A 16,786-nucleotide genomic window follows, 5' to 3' on the forward strand; every position below is an offset into this window, starting at 1 on the left:
CTGGCGGGAACTGCGTCCTTCTGAACCCAGATCAGGCCCAGGGAGACCGTGGGGGCGCCGCGGCGGGCGGGGTCTGGGTCCTCGGTGGTGACTGAAGCCTCGGTTCGCTCTTCTGCAAGGTGCGAATCCAGAGCCTCCAGCTCGGGAGGGACCTGACGTGCCGGACGCGTCCAGCTCAGAACTCGAGGCGCGGTAGACACTCGGCAAAGGCCTCCGGCGTCCCTGCAGCCGTGGGAGGAGACTGGGGACGCCCGGAGGAAGACGCTGACCCGGCGAGCACCTGAGCGCCCACCTGTGGCTCATCCCGGAGACCGCCCCCTCCCCCGCGACCCGGGCGGGGCCTGAGGGGGCGTGGCTCCCGTCTAGCTCAGCCAATCAGTGCCCCGGAGCCGCCGCCCGCCCCCTCCTGAGGAGACAGCGCTTGCGTACTCGGGCCGCGGTGCTCCTCGGGCCCCGCCCCCGGGGCGGTGCTGACGCTCGCGCCGACGCGCTCGACGTCGGGCACGTAGACGCCGGCGCCGCGCAGCCGGGCCCGCTCCTCCTCCGCTCCGCCAGTGTCCGGCCGCGGGCCGGCCTTAGTGACTGGGGCGGCGGGCCCCGGGGCCGCGGCGTGGGGCGGGCAGGCGGACGCCGGCCGCGGGCTGCTTTCGTCGGCTCCCAAGCTCGCCCGGAGCGAGCAGCCGCCCGCGAGCCGCCGCGGAGCCTCCTCGCCCGCTCCCGCCGGCGAGCAAGGTAAGGGAGCGGGACACTGAGGCAGGCTCGGGGCCCAGGCGTCACCGGCGCGTCCCGGTCTCCGCGGCGGCCACGCAGCCGATTAGATGTCTCCGCGGGGAAGGGTGCGCTCCGGGACGGGTGGGGGCGAGGCCGCGGCGCCGGGTCGCGCTGGGAGAGCTCCGGCGGGACCCCCGCGCCCCAAGGGACGGCTCCGGGGACTGCGCGCTGCCCCTTCCCGAGCCCCGCGCCCCGTGACCCGGGCGCTGGGGCGAGGGGCGGGGACCTGCGGCCGCTGAAAGCCCTGGCCCGAGCGGGCTCCGTTGTCAACGGTCCTCACCCCCCGGGGTTCGGGGCTCCCGCCGCACCTGATACAGGAGGGGAGGAGTGCGGCTCGAGCAGGCTGGAGGTCACCATCCCCATCAGGTGCGCCGTCTGGGGCATCCCCCTCTCAGGGGTCCACCGCGCCCCCAATACTGCCCGAAAGGCTCAGAAGCGACTTCCCCTTTCCCTGGCGCTGTCTTTATATCCCAGACACTTAATAGACTCTCGTAATCTCACCTTTCACTTTTCCCTCTTTCCTAGCCGCCGCCGGCTGTATCGACCTACTATGTTTCCATTGTGGATTTTTTTTTCGGTTGTAAACTTACGTAAGTTAGGTTGACCAACCGTTGCAGCCATTGGATTTAACGAATCCGGTTCCTTTTAGTGCTCACCAAATCCAGCCCAAGAATTCAGGGAGCCGTCAGTTCTTCCCGGGAGCTGACTGCACACATTCCTGCAAGATGCCTGATAGATTTTGTACTTGTCAGTTTTGCTGGTTGTATGCTCCTTCTGTGCTTTTTCTGAAAAATGATTGGGTGACATGTGTTTTGACTTTCTCCCCCCCTACCCCCCCCCTCCCCACCCCACTGGGAAGTAAAAAAAATAGGTAACAGAAGCACACTTGTTTTCAGCAAAAACAAGTACAGCTTTGCAAACAGACTACCCCAGGGTTTGCCCTTTTTTGTGAGGGTAGTCCTCTGGGATCTTGACCCCTTCCCTGGATTTTTGTCTATGTTAATGTCTTCATGTTGTGTATTTTTGCACTTAATATTTGCCCTGTGTATGTTTTCCCAGCTTATTTACACACAAAGCATAACAGATCTGAGCATAATGAGGCTGCCCATCTTTTTAGCTACAGATACCTGTAAAGTTGCATATTTGTGGGAACCTGTATTCTGCGCTTAATGACTGTAGCCTGGGTCTTTCATTTCAAGATGATGTGCGAGGTGATGCCGACCATCAGCGAAGCAGAAGCCCCCCCTGGAGGAGGTGGAGGCCATGGTTCCGGCTCCCCTTCACAGCCAGATGCAGATTCACATTTTGAACAGTTGATGGTCTCCATGCTAGAAGAAAGGGACCGCCTTCTTGATACACTGAGAGAGACTCAAGAAACGCTGGCCTTAACCCAGGGGAAGTTACACGAGGTTGGTCATGAAAGAGATTCCTTGCAGAGACAGCTCAACACGGCACTTCCACAGGTATGAGTGCTTTTAACCTGAAACTATAGATTTTTCTCCACTAAATGTTTTTTTATTGGTGTCATCTTTTGTTAATGTTTCAGATGAGTATTTTCCGTAACGATTTGTGAAATGATAGTTGCTGGTGTTTGTAAGTCAAATACAAAGTTCCTAGGGATTAAACTTCTTAGGGAGAACAAATCGTTGTACTCTAAAGTCATGTGAAAATACCTCATTATTTTCATTCCTATCTTTGGGAACTGCCTAGGTTCAGGAAGTTCTCCTTTTTGAAAAAGGGCTCTGAAGCAACCAATCTATTTGGTGCCTCCATTCTGTTGTCTTAAGCCTTTTCTGGCTAAACTTGTACTTCCCATAGATTATCTCATGTATTTCTAATTTCCTAATGTAATTTAATAGACAAATAGGATTGATTTCACGGAAAAAAAATATTATTTTGATAGCCCACCTTTATCAGAACATCTAGGTTTTGTAAGTCACATTTGTTTTAGGGGATAGAAGACTCGAGATTGATTGCTTAGCAACTTTTTCCTTGGCAGATGAGAATTTTAAAGCTTAGGCCGGGTGTGGTGGCTCATGCCTGTAATCCCAGCACTCTGGGAGGCTGAGGCAGGCGGATCACCTGAGGTCAGGAGTTTGAGACCAGCCTGGCCAACATGGCAAAACCCTGTCTCTACCAAAAATACAAAAATTAGCAGAGCGTGGTAGCGCGCATCTGTAGTCCCAGCTACTCAGAGGCTGAGGCATGAGAATCAGTTGAACCCGGGAGGTGGAGGTTGCAGTGAGCCAAGATTGCACCACTGCTCTCCAGCCTGTCTCAAAAAAAAAAAAAAAGATTTTTAAAGCTTAGAACAACTGAAATTGTTTCTCTGAGTATGTTACATTTGGACCAGTGTTTGAAAGACTTTGCTCATGGAGTTGAATGAGGATTTACTTAATGGTAGGTAAAGGGAGAAAGTAAAAACTAGAAGAGTGTAAGGTGAGTGGCATGGGGCATAGTGGGAGAGAAGTGGGTTATTTATGTGTTTCAAAGCTGTCTAGGCGCCACGTTACTCATCATAAGTGCCTTTGGGGTGCATTCAGGTAGACCCGCATAAGCACACATTTATACTCGCATGATGGGTCTGCAGTGATAAATTAGTAAATGAATAAGTACTAGCCTTAATGTGTTTCTTGGCTGTAGTCAGTTCTCCTGAAAGATTGATAAGCCAAACGTGGGTTTCCTTTTTAGCAACAATAATTTGATGTTAGCGCTCTATGTTCCTTTTTTGTTGGATTAAAGAATCATTAAGATTTTTCTTATTTCGATCTTATAAATTACCAAGTTTATTTATGTTGAATTTTATTACTACAATTTTAAAAGAAGTAGCCAATTTATGTTTTACCAGGATTTTATTGTATTTGTAGTTTAAGGTACACGTATTGAAGTGTATATCAAATACTAATATACTTAATAAGGTAGGTTTTGGAAAGAATGGGCACACAAGACATGTCAGGGAAGTGACAGGAGTTTTGTACAGTTAGTCGCAGGCTGTGGAGGTTGTCACACACACTGGTGACATGGTTGCTCAGTGATTTGTTTCTGGCACTGCTCAGTGTAGCAGCCTGGGAGTGCCTAGTTCAGTGGATAACATGATGATGCCGACGGTTCACGTTACCACCTGAGCACCTGATTCCAGCCTTTCAAAAATGGAAACTATTAAGTAAACTTGTTTTGGACCCTTCCCTTTCCTGGAATCTGGTTCATCTTTGGTGGCTGGTAGTGTGACCAGATAATGAGTCCAGGAAGTGCATTTGTGCTCCTGGCACATTATGGAGGCAAGTTAGAGTGTACTTAAAAATATACATAACTATAGCATACAGCAGAAAAATTCACAAATCGTAAGTATACATCTCAGTGGACTTTTCACAAAGTTAACACACTTGCATACCACCACCCAGATCAAGAAATGGAACATTACCAGGCTTCCTAGAAGTCCCCTCCTAACTATTCCCAGTAGTTGTCCCCCAGAGCTAACCAAGGTCTTGACCTTTCACCATTGATTACTTTTGCCTGTTCTCGACTTTGTTTAAGTGAAGTAAAATAATCTGTATGTTTTGCTTCTTCATTCTGTCGTTAGCATCATGTTTGTGAGATGCAGCTTGCTCATTCTCACCTGCTCTCTGGTCATCCCGTGCACGAACAGACAGAACTTATTCTTTCTACTGCTCACAGACATTTGGGGTTGTTTCCAGTTTTTACACATGCTCCCCTAATATTGTTTGTTTTTTGGTGCAGATGTCTATAAACTTTTTTTTTTTTTTTTTTTTTTTTTTTTGAGATAGGGTCTCACTCTGTTGCCCAGGCTGGAGTGCAGTGGCATGATCTCGGCTCACTGTAGCCTCCACCTCCCAGGTTGAAGCAATTCTCCTGCCTCAGCCTCCCAAGTAGCTGGGAATACAGGCACGCATCAACACCCTCCGCTAATTTTTGTATTTTTTGTAGAGGTGGGGTTTTACCATGTTGCCCAGGCCGGAGGATATGTATACACTTCTGTTGGATTTCTACAAAGAAGTGGAATGCAAATGATGGTGTGTGCATTTGTTCAGCCTCAGTAGAGAGTGCCAAAAGTGGTGGTTGTGACAGTTTGTACTACCCCAGCAATGTATGAGAAGTCAGTTGCTCCTGTACTCTTCAGCACTTGGTATTGTTGGGTCTTTACATTTTAGCTGTTCTGGTGGCTGTTAGCTGGTAGGTGGCTCAGTATGGTCTGAATTTGCTGCTCCCTGATGGCCAGGAACATGCAGAGGTAAAGCATCTCTACCTGTGTTCACTGGCCACCTGGATGTCTTTTGTGAAACGGTTATCTTTTGCCCATCTGTTGATTGGGTTGTCTGTTTTGTTTTTTACTGATTTGAAGGAGTTTTCTCTATATTCTGAGTACATATGTGCATGACAGATTGTTTTTAGACTCTTGTGTTTGCCTTTTCACTCTCTCAGTCGTATCTTTTGATACATAGAAGTGTAAAATTTTTAATGTAGCCCAGTTGATCCATCTTTTCAGTAATGTTTAATGCTCTTTGTGTCCTGTTTAAGAAATTTGCTAGGTCAAGTTCATGAGATATTCTACATTGTCTTCTAAAAACTATTTTTTAATCTTCCATCTGAAATTGACTTTGTTTATGGTATGCGATGGGGCCAAGAGAGTCTCTTTCTTTTTTTAAATGGATATCTAGTTGACCTTGCATAATTTCTTAAAAGACTATTCTTTCCCCAGTGTACTACATGCAGTGTCATCTCAGTCCAGTGACTGTAAGTGTGTGGGTCTGTTTCTGGACTCTCTTCTGCTCCTTTGATCTTTTTGTCATCTTTGCACAAATAGCACAATGTCTAAATTCCCATAGATATAGTCTGTCTTGAGATCTGGTAATTTAAGAAAAGGGTACTCACTCGGTTGCCCAGACTAGTCTCCAACTCCTGGTGTCAAGCGATCCTCTCACCTTGGTCTCCCAAAGTGCTGGGATTACCACTGTGAGCCACCACACCTGGCCCTGTAGATATTCTTTATCAAAATGTAAAAATTCTCCTCTTCTTAGTTTGCCAAGAGTTTTTTAAAAACCATGAGCAGGTATTAAATTTCTTAACATGGATTTTCTGCATCTTTTGAGACAGTCATGTGATTTTTCTGTTATGTGGGAATTTAACTGTTTTTGTTTGTTTATTTTTGAGATGGGGTCTTGCTCCATTACCCAGCCTGGAGTGCAGTGGCACCATCATAGCTCGCTGTAGCCTTGAACTCCTGGGCTAAAGTGATCTTCCCACCTCAGCCTCTCAAGTAGTTGGAATTATAGACGCACGCCACTGCGCCTTGCTTTTTTTTTTTTTTTTTTAATTGCATATTGTTTGTAGCCTGGGGAAGCAACCTCAGGAGCTCCTGAGAAAGAGCACCTCCCTTTTAAAAAAAATTTACAATTGTAGAATAATTCCAACCTGATCTTGATGTATTCTCCTTTTACTGGATTATATTTGGTAGTATTTTGTTTAGGATTATTGCATTTATATTCACGAGAAAGATTGACTTATAATTTCAGTTTCCTTCAGTGCCCTTGTTGGGATTTGGTATCAAGGTTATGCTGGTTTCTTAAAACAAGGTGGAATGTATTCCTTCTTTTTCTACTCCCTAGAAGAGTTCCTAGGAAATTTGTGTTTTCTTCCTTAAATGTTTGAAGTAATTCTTTGGCAAAACCAGCTGGTACAGGGTTTTCCTTGTGAGAAGGAAAAATTTTAGAATTAATTTTGTAGGTAGATGTAGGATTTTGAATATTTCTTCATGTGTCTATTTAGATAAAGCATTTTTCCCCGCTAGAGATTTGTTCAGGCCACCCAGACTTTCCAATTTGTAAGTTTAAAGTGGTTTATAATCCTTATTATCTGCAAGATCTGTAGTGATGTTCCCTTTTAATAATTCTTGATATCAGTAATTCATATATTGTCTCTTAATCAGTCTTGTTGGGGGTTTGTCAATTTTGTAAGTTCTTTTAAGGGACCAGCTTTCGGCTTTACATTTTTTTCTACTTACATTTTTTTTCTATTGCATTAATTTCTACTTTTTTTTTTTGCTTTTTTTTTTTGTTTGATTGAGAGAGAGAGAGAGATATATATATATATATATTTTTTTCCAGGCACAGTCTCATTGTGTCTCCCAGGGTCAAGTCCTTAGATACTTGAACTGGATTTAACTCCCTCCTACCTTTTGTGTCATTGTTTTATATATTTCAGTTTAATTTATATTTATTTTTAAAAATAGAGACAGTGTCTTGCTGTATTGCCCCAGCTGGTTTTCAACTCCTGGCCTCAGGTGATCCTCCCCACTTAGCCTCCCAAAACAATGGGATCCAGGCGTGAGCCACTACACGCTTTTAGCTGCATCTTACAAGTTTATGTACTTTAATTTTAGATATACTTTTTGCAGTATCATAATTATTTTGTACAGTTAATGTTTATTTAGATTTATCCTCGTAGTTTCCATTTTTGTTGCTCTTCATTCTTTATTATTGTTTCATGTTTCTGCCGGGGATTATATTTCTTGTTTTTTTTTTTTTCTTTTTTTCTTTTTTGAGACAGAGTCTCGCTCTGTTGCCCAGGCTGAAGTGCAGTGGCACGATCTTGGCTCACTGCAACCTCCATCTCCCGTGTTTGAGCGATTTTCTTGCCTCAGCCTTCTGAGTAGCTGGGACTACAGGCATATGCCACCACATCCGGCTAATTGTTGTATTTTTAGTAGATACTGGGTTTCACCATGTTGGCCAGGCTGGTCTCAAGCTCCTGACCTCAAGTGATCTGCCTGCTTCAGCCTCCAAAGTGCTGGGATTACAGATGTGAGCCACTGCGCCCAGCCTATATTTCTTTTCCCTGAAGAACTTCTACGGTATTTCTTTGAGTTCATATCTGTGGATAATGAATTGTCATTTTTGTTTGCCTGAAAATTTTCTATTTTGCCTTTAGTTTTTGTTTTGTTTTGTTTTGTTTTGTTTTTTAAGATGGAGTCTCGCTCTGTCACCGGTCTGGAGTGCAGTGATGTGATCTCGGCTCACTGCAACCACCGCCTCCCGGGTTCAAGCAATTCTCTTGCCTCAGCTGCCCGAGTAGCTGGGACTACAAGCACGTGCCACCACGCCCAGCTAATTTTTGTATTTTTAGTAGAGAAGGTGTTTCACCATGTTGGCCAGGATGGTCTCTATCTCTTGACCTGGTGATCTGCCCTCGTCAGCCTCCCAAAGTGCTGGGATTACAGGCGTGAGCCACCATGCCTGGCCTTTTTTTTTTAAAATGTGATGTTTCACCATGTTTCCCAGGCTGGGGTCAAACTCATTGGCTCAAGCAGCTGCCTGCCTCAGCCTCCCAAACTGCTGGGATTACAGGTGTGAGCCACCGTGCCCAACTTGCCTTCAGTTTTGAAGGATGATTTTGCTGGGTATAGAATTCTGGGATCGTGGTCATTTCCTTACACCATTTTGTAGCAGCGAATTCATTGTTTTTTTAGCTCGCTTCCTTTTTCTTGACAAGTCAGCTTTTGGTGTTATTGTTGTCCCATTTGAAGTAATACTTCTTTTTATTTTCCCCTCTGGTTGCTTTTTATTTTTATTTTTTGGAGAGGATATGACTTTTACTGAGTTTATCCACCAGAGTGGAAATAATGTTTGTGCAAAACCAAATGTTTGTTACTATAACTCTCCATCACAATTAAAATCCAAACAGTTTTTTGAAAACAGTCAACTCAATCAAAACCCACTACTTCAGAATCAATAGCTTCTTTGAAGCCACAGTAACAAATATGGTTAAGACTTGAATGTAGAAATTTGTTGGTTGGAAAGCTAATTAAACTTCCAACTTGCTCAAGTAGAATTACAGAAAGGCAGAATTGTGTTTTTCACAGAGATATAGTTCACTGGAATCAGCCACACTGGACAGCTGGTAGAGTGTTTAGGGTCCTGAGATAATAAGGAATCCAGGCAGCCTTTAGACAGTCTGCTGTTGTCCTTTCTTCCCAATTAAAGATTTGTGGATGTGTGGAATGACACCTTTACCAGCAATTGTAGACTTGAAGAGAGAGCCCAATTCTTTATCTCCACGAATGGCAAGTTGCAAGTAATGAGGGGTAGTATGCTTTACTGTGAAGTCTTTTGATGCATTTCTTGCCAGTTCAAGTACCTCTGCGGTGAGGTACTCCAGGATGGCTGTGCTATTCACAGCGGCAGTCGCGCCCACACGTCCAGGACTGATTGTCCTAGATTTCAGGTGTCAGTGAATACGGCCCACCAGGAACTGCAAATTGGCTCTCTGTGAGTGGGAAGCTGCCTTTGTTGGCCTTTCTGGAGTCCTTCCCAGCCTTACTGCCAGCCATTTTCAATTCTGCTGAAGCTCAAACAGGCAAGGCAGAGAAAGGACTAATCAGACACACAGCAAGATCTCACCAGCTACTCATTCCTCACACCAGGATTTGAAGCTGCCTCTGGTGGCTTGTAACATTTTCTTTGCTTCAGGCATTAGCAAAACTTGGTATTTGTTGTATTGGTGGCCTGGTTCCTAATCAATTTTGGAAGTTTTGGCTCTTCTCTCTATAAATATTCCTATTTTCCACTCATCTTCACTCAGAGGGCCTCCATTTTTGTGTACATTAGGCATTTTTTTTTTTTTTGAGATGGAGTTTCGCTATTGTTGCCCAAGTTGGAGTGCAATGGTGTGATATACATTAGGCTTTTATCATGTCCTATGTGTCTCTTGTGCTCCTTTCCGTATTTTCTAGACCTTTTCTGTGTATGTGTCTAGGGGTGTGTGTGTGTGTGTGTGTATTTAGTTTTTAGAGACTGGGTCTCTCTGTTGCCCAGGGTGGTCTTGAACTCTTGGGCTCAAGCAGTCTTCCTGCCTTGGCCTCCTAAACTGTTGGGACTACAGGCGTGAGCCACCGTGTCCGGCCTGTGTGTAGGGGGGGATGTGTGTGTGTGTGTGTGTGTGTGTGTGTGTATATTTTTGGGACAGGGTCTCGCTCTGTTGCCCAGGCTGTAGTGTAGTGGTGCAGTCTCAGCTCACTGCAGCATCTGCCTTCTGGGCTCAAGCGATCCTCCCACCTCAGCTCCTGAGTAGCAGGGACTACAGGTGCGTGCCACCACACCTGGCTAATTTCTGTATTTTCAGTGGAGGTGGGGTTTTGCCATGTTGCACAGACTGGTCTCAAACTCCTGGACTTAAGTGATCCACTTGCCTCAGTCTCCGAAAGTGTTGGGATTACAGGCATGAGCTAGCATGTGTGTATATATATATACATACATACATATATATATAAATCTATATGTATATAAAAATTTTTGAGAGACAGGTGGCTGGGTGCAGTGGCTCACGCCTGTAATCCCAGCACTTTGGGAGGCCAAGGTGGGTGAATCACTTGAAGTCAGGAGTTCGAGACCAGCCTGGCCAACATGGTGAAACCCTGTCTTTACTAAAAATACAAAAAATAGCCGGGCATGGTGGCACATGCCTGTAATCCCAGCTACTTGGGAGGCTGAGGCAGGAGACTCACTTGAACCTGGGAGACGGAGGTTGCAGTGAGCCAAGATCACGCCATTGCACTCCAGCCTGGGTGGCAAGAGCGAAACTCCGTCTCGGGGTAAAAGAAAAAGACAGGCACCCTGTTGTTGCCGAGGCTGCAGTGCAGTGGCGCGCGTGATCACTGTTCACTGCAGCCTCAAACTCCAGGGCTCAAGCAATCCTTCTGCCTCAGCCTTCTGAGTAGCTGGGACTATAGGTATGTGCCACTGTGCCCAGCTAATTTTTAAATTTTTTGTAGAGGCAGGGTCTTGCTATTTTGCCCAAGCTGTTCTTAAACTCCTGACCTCAAGTGAGCCTCCTACCTTGACATGTCAAAGCACTGGGATTACAGGTGTGAGCTATTGTGCCCAAAATCTAAAGTCCAGATTTTTTTTACTGACCCATCTTCCACTTCACTCATCCCCTCTTCATTTGTGTCCAATCTGCTGTTTAGCCCATAGATTGAGTTCTTAATTTCAGTTATAATTTTCAGTTCTAGAGTCTGCTTAATTCCTTTTACTATTCTAGTTCTCTAGTGAAATTTTTTCCTTTTGTCAAGTATATTTTTGAATAGTTGACATTTGCATCTGATAACTCTATTATATGGGTCACCTCTGGATCCATTTCTGTTTTTCTTTTTTCTCTAGGTTCATTTGTTGATACGCCCATTTTTGTTTTTTTAATTGAGTCAGACATTATGTATGAAAAACTGTAGAAAGCGCTGGGTGATGCTGTCTTCCTTCAGAAAGTTTCCCTCTGTCATCTGGCACATGCCCAGAGTAGGGACAGATCATCTCAGCTCAGTCAGGGCCTGGGTGACCAGAGGCTGGGATTCAGTCAGTAAGCGTCAGTTGAAGCTGCCTTCCCCCAACCTCCTGCTCCTGGTGTAACCATCCGGGGGTTCCATCTGAAACCCTGGAGTGTTTCCCAGGGCCCCTCTTTCTTGGCGTGTCCTGGAGCCCAAGTTTTGTCTCCTTAACGCCATGAGACTACTGAAAGCCCAGCTTCTCGGCCAGGTTTGCAGAGTGTTGGGCTCATTTCCTGTGTCTCCCTTTTCTCTGGGATCTTGGCCCCTTAAGTCCTGGCTGACTGTCAGGCCTGTACTTCTTTTTGTCTCCCCAGACCCTTGGGGCTTTCTAGAGCTCTGTAGCCTCTACTTTCTGCTGAGTTTTCTTCCCAGTTATCAGTGTACTCCTCCCAAATCCTTCCAAATTGTCAAATGCACTGACAGAAAGAGTGGGGGCTCTGAATAGTGGACTCACCTCAGTGGGCCTCTCTTTGGTTTGGAATGTTGGTCCCTTCATTTGTGGCTGCCTTGGCATCTCTTTGATGCCTGCAGACTTTCAAGTCATACTCACCTTTTCTAGTTTTTGGTGGGTTGCCGGGCTACAGGCCACCCCGCGTATCACTGAAACTGGAGCTGAAGCGGGCGTGCTCTCTCTGTCTGCAGCATATGTGGAGTCTGGAGACATTGGTTATCATTACTTGATAGGGAGCGTACAGAACCCACTCACCTCGCTTAGGCTACCTTGTCCAGTTTCTTTTTTTTTTTTTCCAGTCTGCTTCTCATGACATTGTCCAGTTTCTAATCAGAATCCCCCATTTGCCCCTGCCCAGTCACTTAACCACTTAAAGACAGTAGAGCAAGTGGCCCGCCCAGCGGGAGACACAGCCCTTGGCCTCCAATTCCCGTCTTGGCCACTGTGTGGGCTGTTCCACCCTGCTGTAGTCTCTACTCTTCCCCATGCCCTGTGTCAGACCGAGGGAGGGTTTGTGATGACATATCTGGCAGTGGCAAAGAAGGAGGCTAGGGAAGTAGGAGAGGTTGTGTGTGTGGTGTTTAGTCTTACTTTGGAGATGGGGTCTTGCTATGTTGCCCAGGCTGATCTCCAACTCCAGGGCTCAAGCCATCCTTCTGCCTTGGCTTCCTGAGTAGCTACCACTACAGGCATGAACCAGTGTGCCCAGCTACCTAATGTTTATTCTATGACTTGATCCCATGTATGTTTTCTTTTTGAGTGCTGATTTTTTTTTTTTTTTTGAGATGGAGTCTTGCTCTGTCACCCAGGCTGGAGTGCAGTGGCGTGATCTCGGCTCACTGCAAGCTCTGCCCCCTGGGTTCACACCATTCTTCTGCCTCAGCCTCCCCAGTAGCTGGGACTACAGGTGCCCGCCACTACATCCAGCTAATTTTTGTTTTGTATTTTTAGTAGAGACAGGGTTTCACCATGTTAGCCAGAATGGTCGCGATCTCCTGACCTCGTGATCCACTGCATGCCTTGGCCTCCCAAAGTGCTGGGATTACAGGCGTGAGCCACCGTGCCCGGCTTTTTTTTTTTTTTTTTTTTTTTTTAAGAAGGAATTTTGCTCTTGTCGCCCAGGCTGGAGTGCAATGGTGCGATCTCAGCTCACTGCAACCTCCATGTCCCAGGTTCAAGCGATTCTCTTGCCTCAGCCTCCTGAGTAGCTGGGACCATAGGTGCGCATCACCATGCCCGGCTGATTTTTGTATTTTTAGTAGAGACGGGGTTTCACCATGTTGGTCAGGCTAGTCTCGAACTTCTGACCTCAGGTGATCTGCCCGCCTCAGCCTCCCACAGTGCTGGGATTACAGGCATGAGCCATCATGCCTGACCGACCGACCGAGTGCTTTTTTTTTTTTTTTTTAAAGCAAATATTGCCTTTGGGCTTCTCTCTAATTTCATTTTAAAGTTTCAGTTGCATTTTCAAATGGAGATTTTATTTTAAACTGGAGTGCAGTGATTTTTACAGTCTTTTTGAAAGCAACAAATGAGATTTTTAGAAGACCTCTTGCTTGAAGAACTCTTTTGTGTGAAACCTAGAAGAGAGACTGTTCACCTTTCATTGCAGGTGAGGTCCTAAATTTTGCCAGTCTCTGTCCCAATCTGCCAATCCCTGAAGCAGGGAGTACAAAACTCAGAAGATTCTAAGGAATGAGGTCTTCAAATCAAATCCAAACTTAGTGAAAAAGAAGTCTACCTGTGTCAGAGGTGTTCCCTGTCAAAGTGATGGGTGAGCTTCAGCTGGTTGCAGTGGAAGGTGTGCTGGATGGATTGAGGAGGCGAGAGGGTGCAAGACAGCCCATTTAGGAGGCAGTTCCTGCAATGTGGGCATGAAGTGTTACAGCCCAAACTAGGATGCTAGAATCCGAGGGCAGAGGGCAGTAGAAAAGAACAACCTGGCGGAATTGTGTAGGACTAGAGGATGACAGCCGAGTGGCAGATACCAGGGTCAAGCTTGCGGGGAGAAGGGGGACGGGGGTGGGGGAGAGTAAAGAGGAGACACTGGTGTTTGGCGGTGTTGAGAGGTATTTGTGGTTGTCACAGCTAGGGCAGGGATGCTCCTAAACATTCTGCAGTGGAGCCCCCTCAACAAAGAATTATCTGGCCCCAAATGTTGGAAGTGTCCAGGTTTAGGTATAAAGAATCAGAAGCTTTTCTCAAGTATTGCTGTTAGGTTGGTGCAAAAGTACTTGCGGATTTTGCTTTACTTTTAATGGCAAAAACCGCAATTATTTTTGCTTCAACCTAATATGATGCAAAATTGGCTACAACTGTAATTTGTTGAGTGCTGCAAACAAGGTACTTGCTAAGCTTAGCTTTAGTGAACAAATTAGGAAGAATTGGAATAAGGTAAAACTAGCTAAATGACTCTTCCCTGAGAATAAATACTAATGACTGCCCCTTCAGATGGTGCCCCCTCATCTGCTTTACTGACTGTTTCTTAGTAGTAGTTGGCAAAACACCTCTTAAAATACCATGCTTGTTTTCATCGTCTTTGGTGTATGAAATAGTTGAATATATCCTTTCAGAATAATATTTGGCCATTTACATCTCTCTTTTGCACACACTGAATTTGCCATCTTGTCTTCCTGTTCCTACACCTTTAATTGTCAGCAAGGAGACAGAGTCCTTCCTCCTATTTTGTTGAGCCCTGTGTGAATATTACTGTTCTAGGCTCCTGCAGTCAGTGGTAGAGACAGACAGGGTCTCTGCCTGCAGAAGACTTTCACAATATACCCATGCTCAAAGCAGTTGCAGGTTGCGAGACACATCCAGATAGAATGAAGTGGTTCAGAAGAAATCCATGATCTCGACTGAGTGGGGTGGGCTGCCAGGCACACTGTGGTCCAGAAAGGTGAGGCTTTCGAGGGGATTGGCTTAGAGCTGAGGGATGAAGGCTAAGAGGAACCAGGTATGAGAGCTTTCTTGGCAGTGGGGCTACTTGAGCAAAGGCCAGAGCAAGGGAGAGCTTAGCATTTAGCTGAGTCAAAGCTGGGGTCTGTGGCCGTGGTTACTTGGCCTGGAGGGAAGGGAAGAGTGAACATGGTAAGGTTGGCTAGGTAGGTTGGGATGGGATCAGACAGAGGTGAAGACTTGCTTGTTTTTGTTTTAAGTACCTTAGGGCTTCAGTACTTTGCGTGCATCATGGCCTCAGGGGAGGGAATGATGTGATTTAGCTGCGTTGTTATTTATTTATTTTTATTTATTTATGTATTTCTTTATTTAAGATGGAGTCTTACACTGTTGCCCAAGCTGTAGTGCACTGGCATGATCTCGGCTCACTGCAACCTCCGCCTCACAGGTTCAAGCGATTCTCCTGCCTCAGCCTCCCAAGTAGCTGGGATTACAGGCGCCCGCCACCGTGCCCAGCTAATCTTTACTAGAGACGGGAGTTTCACCACGTTGCCCAGGCTGGTCTTGAACTCCTGACCTCAGGTGATCCTCCCTCCTTGGCCTCCCAAGTTTTTAAAAGATCATGCTATGTGGATAATGAGCTGGGGATGGAGGGAAGAATGGACCTAGGGTGGAAACCACTGGTTAGAGTAGAGCCACTTCGAGTGCATGGGTTTGGGCTATAAAGTTAGTGCTGTGAGCAAAAATTAAAAACTCTTGCCGGGTGCGGTGGCTCACGCCTGTAATGGGAGGCCGAGATGGGCAGATCACGAGGTCAGGAGTTCGAGACCAGCCTGGCCAACATGGTGAAACCCTGTCTCTACTAAAAATACAAAAATTAGCTGGGCGTGATGGTGCGCAGCTACTCGGGAGTCTGAGGCAGGAGAATCGCTTGAACCTGGGAGGCGGAGGTTGCAATGAGCTGTGATCGCACCACTGCACTCCAGCCTCGGGGACAGAGGGAGACTCTGTCTCAGAAAAAAAAAAAACCTCTTAACATCACCCATCACATAAAGCACAGAACAATGTGTACCTTTTAATTATCATATACATAAATGCATACTGTTTTAATGCAGTATACATAATGTTTATGTATATAGTGTATACATGAATGTATTCAGGTATTTTGAGTGTCTGTATGTGCCATGCACCGTTCTAGGTGCTGAATATTCCATAGGTAAAAAGGGTTATTTAGCCCACATTTTTTTCGTTGTATGAAGAGAAATGGAAAAAACCAAACTTACATAGTTCGGTTTGAGGAAGTTAAATGCATGGATGATGTAATGTGGGAGCACTTTCCACTTTTCGTTGATGTTTGTGTAGGCAGAACTAGGGAGGTGGTTTTCCTTGGGAGTTTCAGCTGCCCACTGTACTCCTCCACTCTTGGCCACCGTGCCTCGCAGGTGCCTTACCTGACTGCCATGCTGTATACTTTCATTTGGGCAGGCTTTGGGCTCCTTAAATTCAATATTGGCTCAAACCATCTTTCCCCCGCATCCGTACCCCGTCCTGTGAACGGTAGTTTTCTACGTAGTCAGGTGGCTATGTCTCTTCTTTTCTTTTGAGATGGAGTCTCATCCTGTTGCCCAGGCTGGAGTACAAGGGCACAATCTCAGCTCGCTGCAATCTCTGCCTCCCGGGTTCAAGCGATTCTCCTCCCTCAGCGTCCCAAGTAGCTGGGACTACAGGCACGTGCCACCGCGCCCTGCTAATTTTTGTATTTTTGTAGAGACGGGGTTTCACCATGTTGGCCAGGCTGGTCTTGAACTCCTGACCTCTGATGATCTGCCCTTCTTGGCCTCCCAAAGTGCTGGGATTACAGGCGTGAGCCACTGCTCCCGGCCCTATCTCTTTTCTGCGCTAACCTTATCCTTCTAGTCTCCAGGACCTGTGGGATGGACCTTTCCATCTCTTGGAGGTTACCCCTGAGGCCCACTGACTCTCAGACCTGAACCCTTTGTCTTCACTGGGTTGACTCCCATGGCCCCTGTTCTGGAGCCTCTCTGCAGTATCTTATCCCTTTTTGCAGCAAGATCTTTCTTTCTTTCTTTTTTTTTTTTTTTTTTTTTTGAGACAGGGTCTCACTTTATCACCCAGGTGGAGTGCAGTGGTGTGATCGGGCTCAAGCAATGCTCCTACCTCAGCCTTGTAAGAAGCTGGGACTACAGGTGTGCGCCACTATGGTTGGCTAATGTTTTTTCTGTGTGTGTATACACACATATATATACACATATACATATACTATATATATACATATACATATATATGCACATACACACACACACACACACACA

The 16,786-nt window shown here is 46.2% G+C and overlaps 1 protein-coding gene and 1 pseudogene across 22 annotated transcripts in view; one reads left to right on the top strand and one right to left on the bottom strand.

Annotated features, from left to right (window-relative positions):
• The first annotated feature begins 506 nt into the window (after positions 1 to 506).
• Positions 507 to 16,786, top strand: part of PPFIA1 (PTPRF interacting protein alpha 1) — a 117,830-nt gene continuing 101,550 nt past the window's right edge. For 11 of the 22 annotated variants that reach the window (XM_055093705.2, XM_063608628.1, XM_063608630.1 and 8 more), the window contains exons 1-2: positions 513 to 732; positions 1,971 to 2,234. In XM_055093705.2, the coding sequence (XP_054949680.1) occupies positions 1,971 to 2,234 (264 nt within the window). In that variant the 5' untranslated portion in view covers positions 513 to 732. Of the gene's footprint in view, positions 733 to 957; positions 1,138 to 1,970; positions 2,235 to 16,786 lie in introns of those variants that run through there. The other 11 variants (XM_055093702.2, XM_063608627.1, XM_063608629.1 and 8 more) reach the window with 3 other exon arrangements.
• On the bottom strand, positions 8,620 to 9,920 carry LOC129393279 (histone H2A.Z-like; annotated as a pseudogene).

This window comes from Pan paniscus, chromosome 9 (genome assembly GCF_029289425.2).
Source record: "Pan paniscus chromosome 9, NHGRI_mPanPan1-v2.0_pri, whole genome shotgun sequence".
Lineage (NCBI taxonomy): Eukaryota > Metazoa > Chordata > Mammalia > Primates > Hominidae > Pan > Pan paniscus.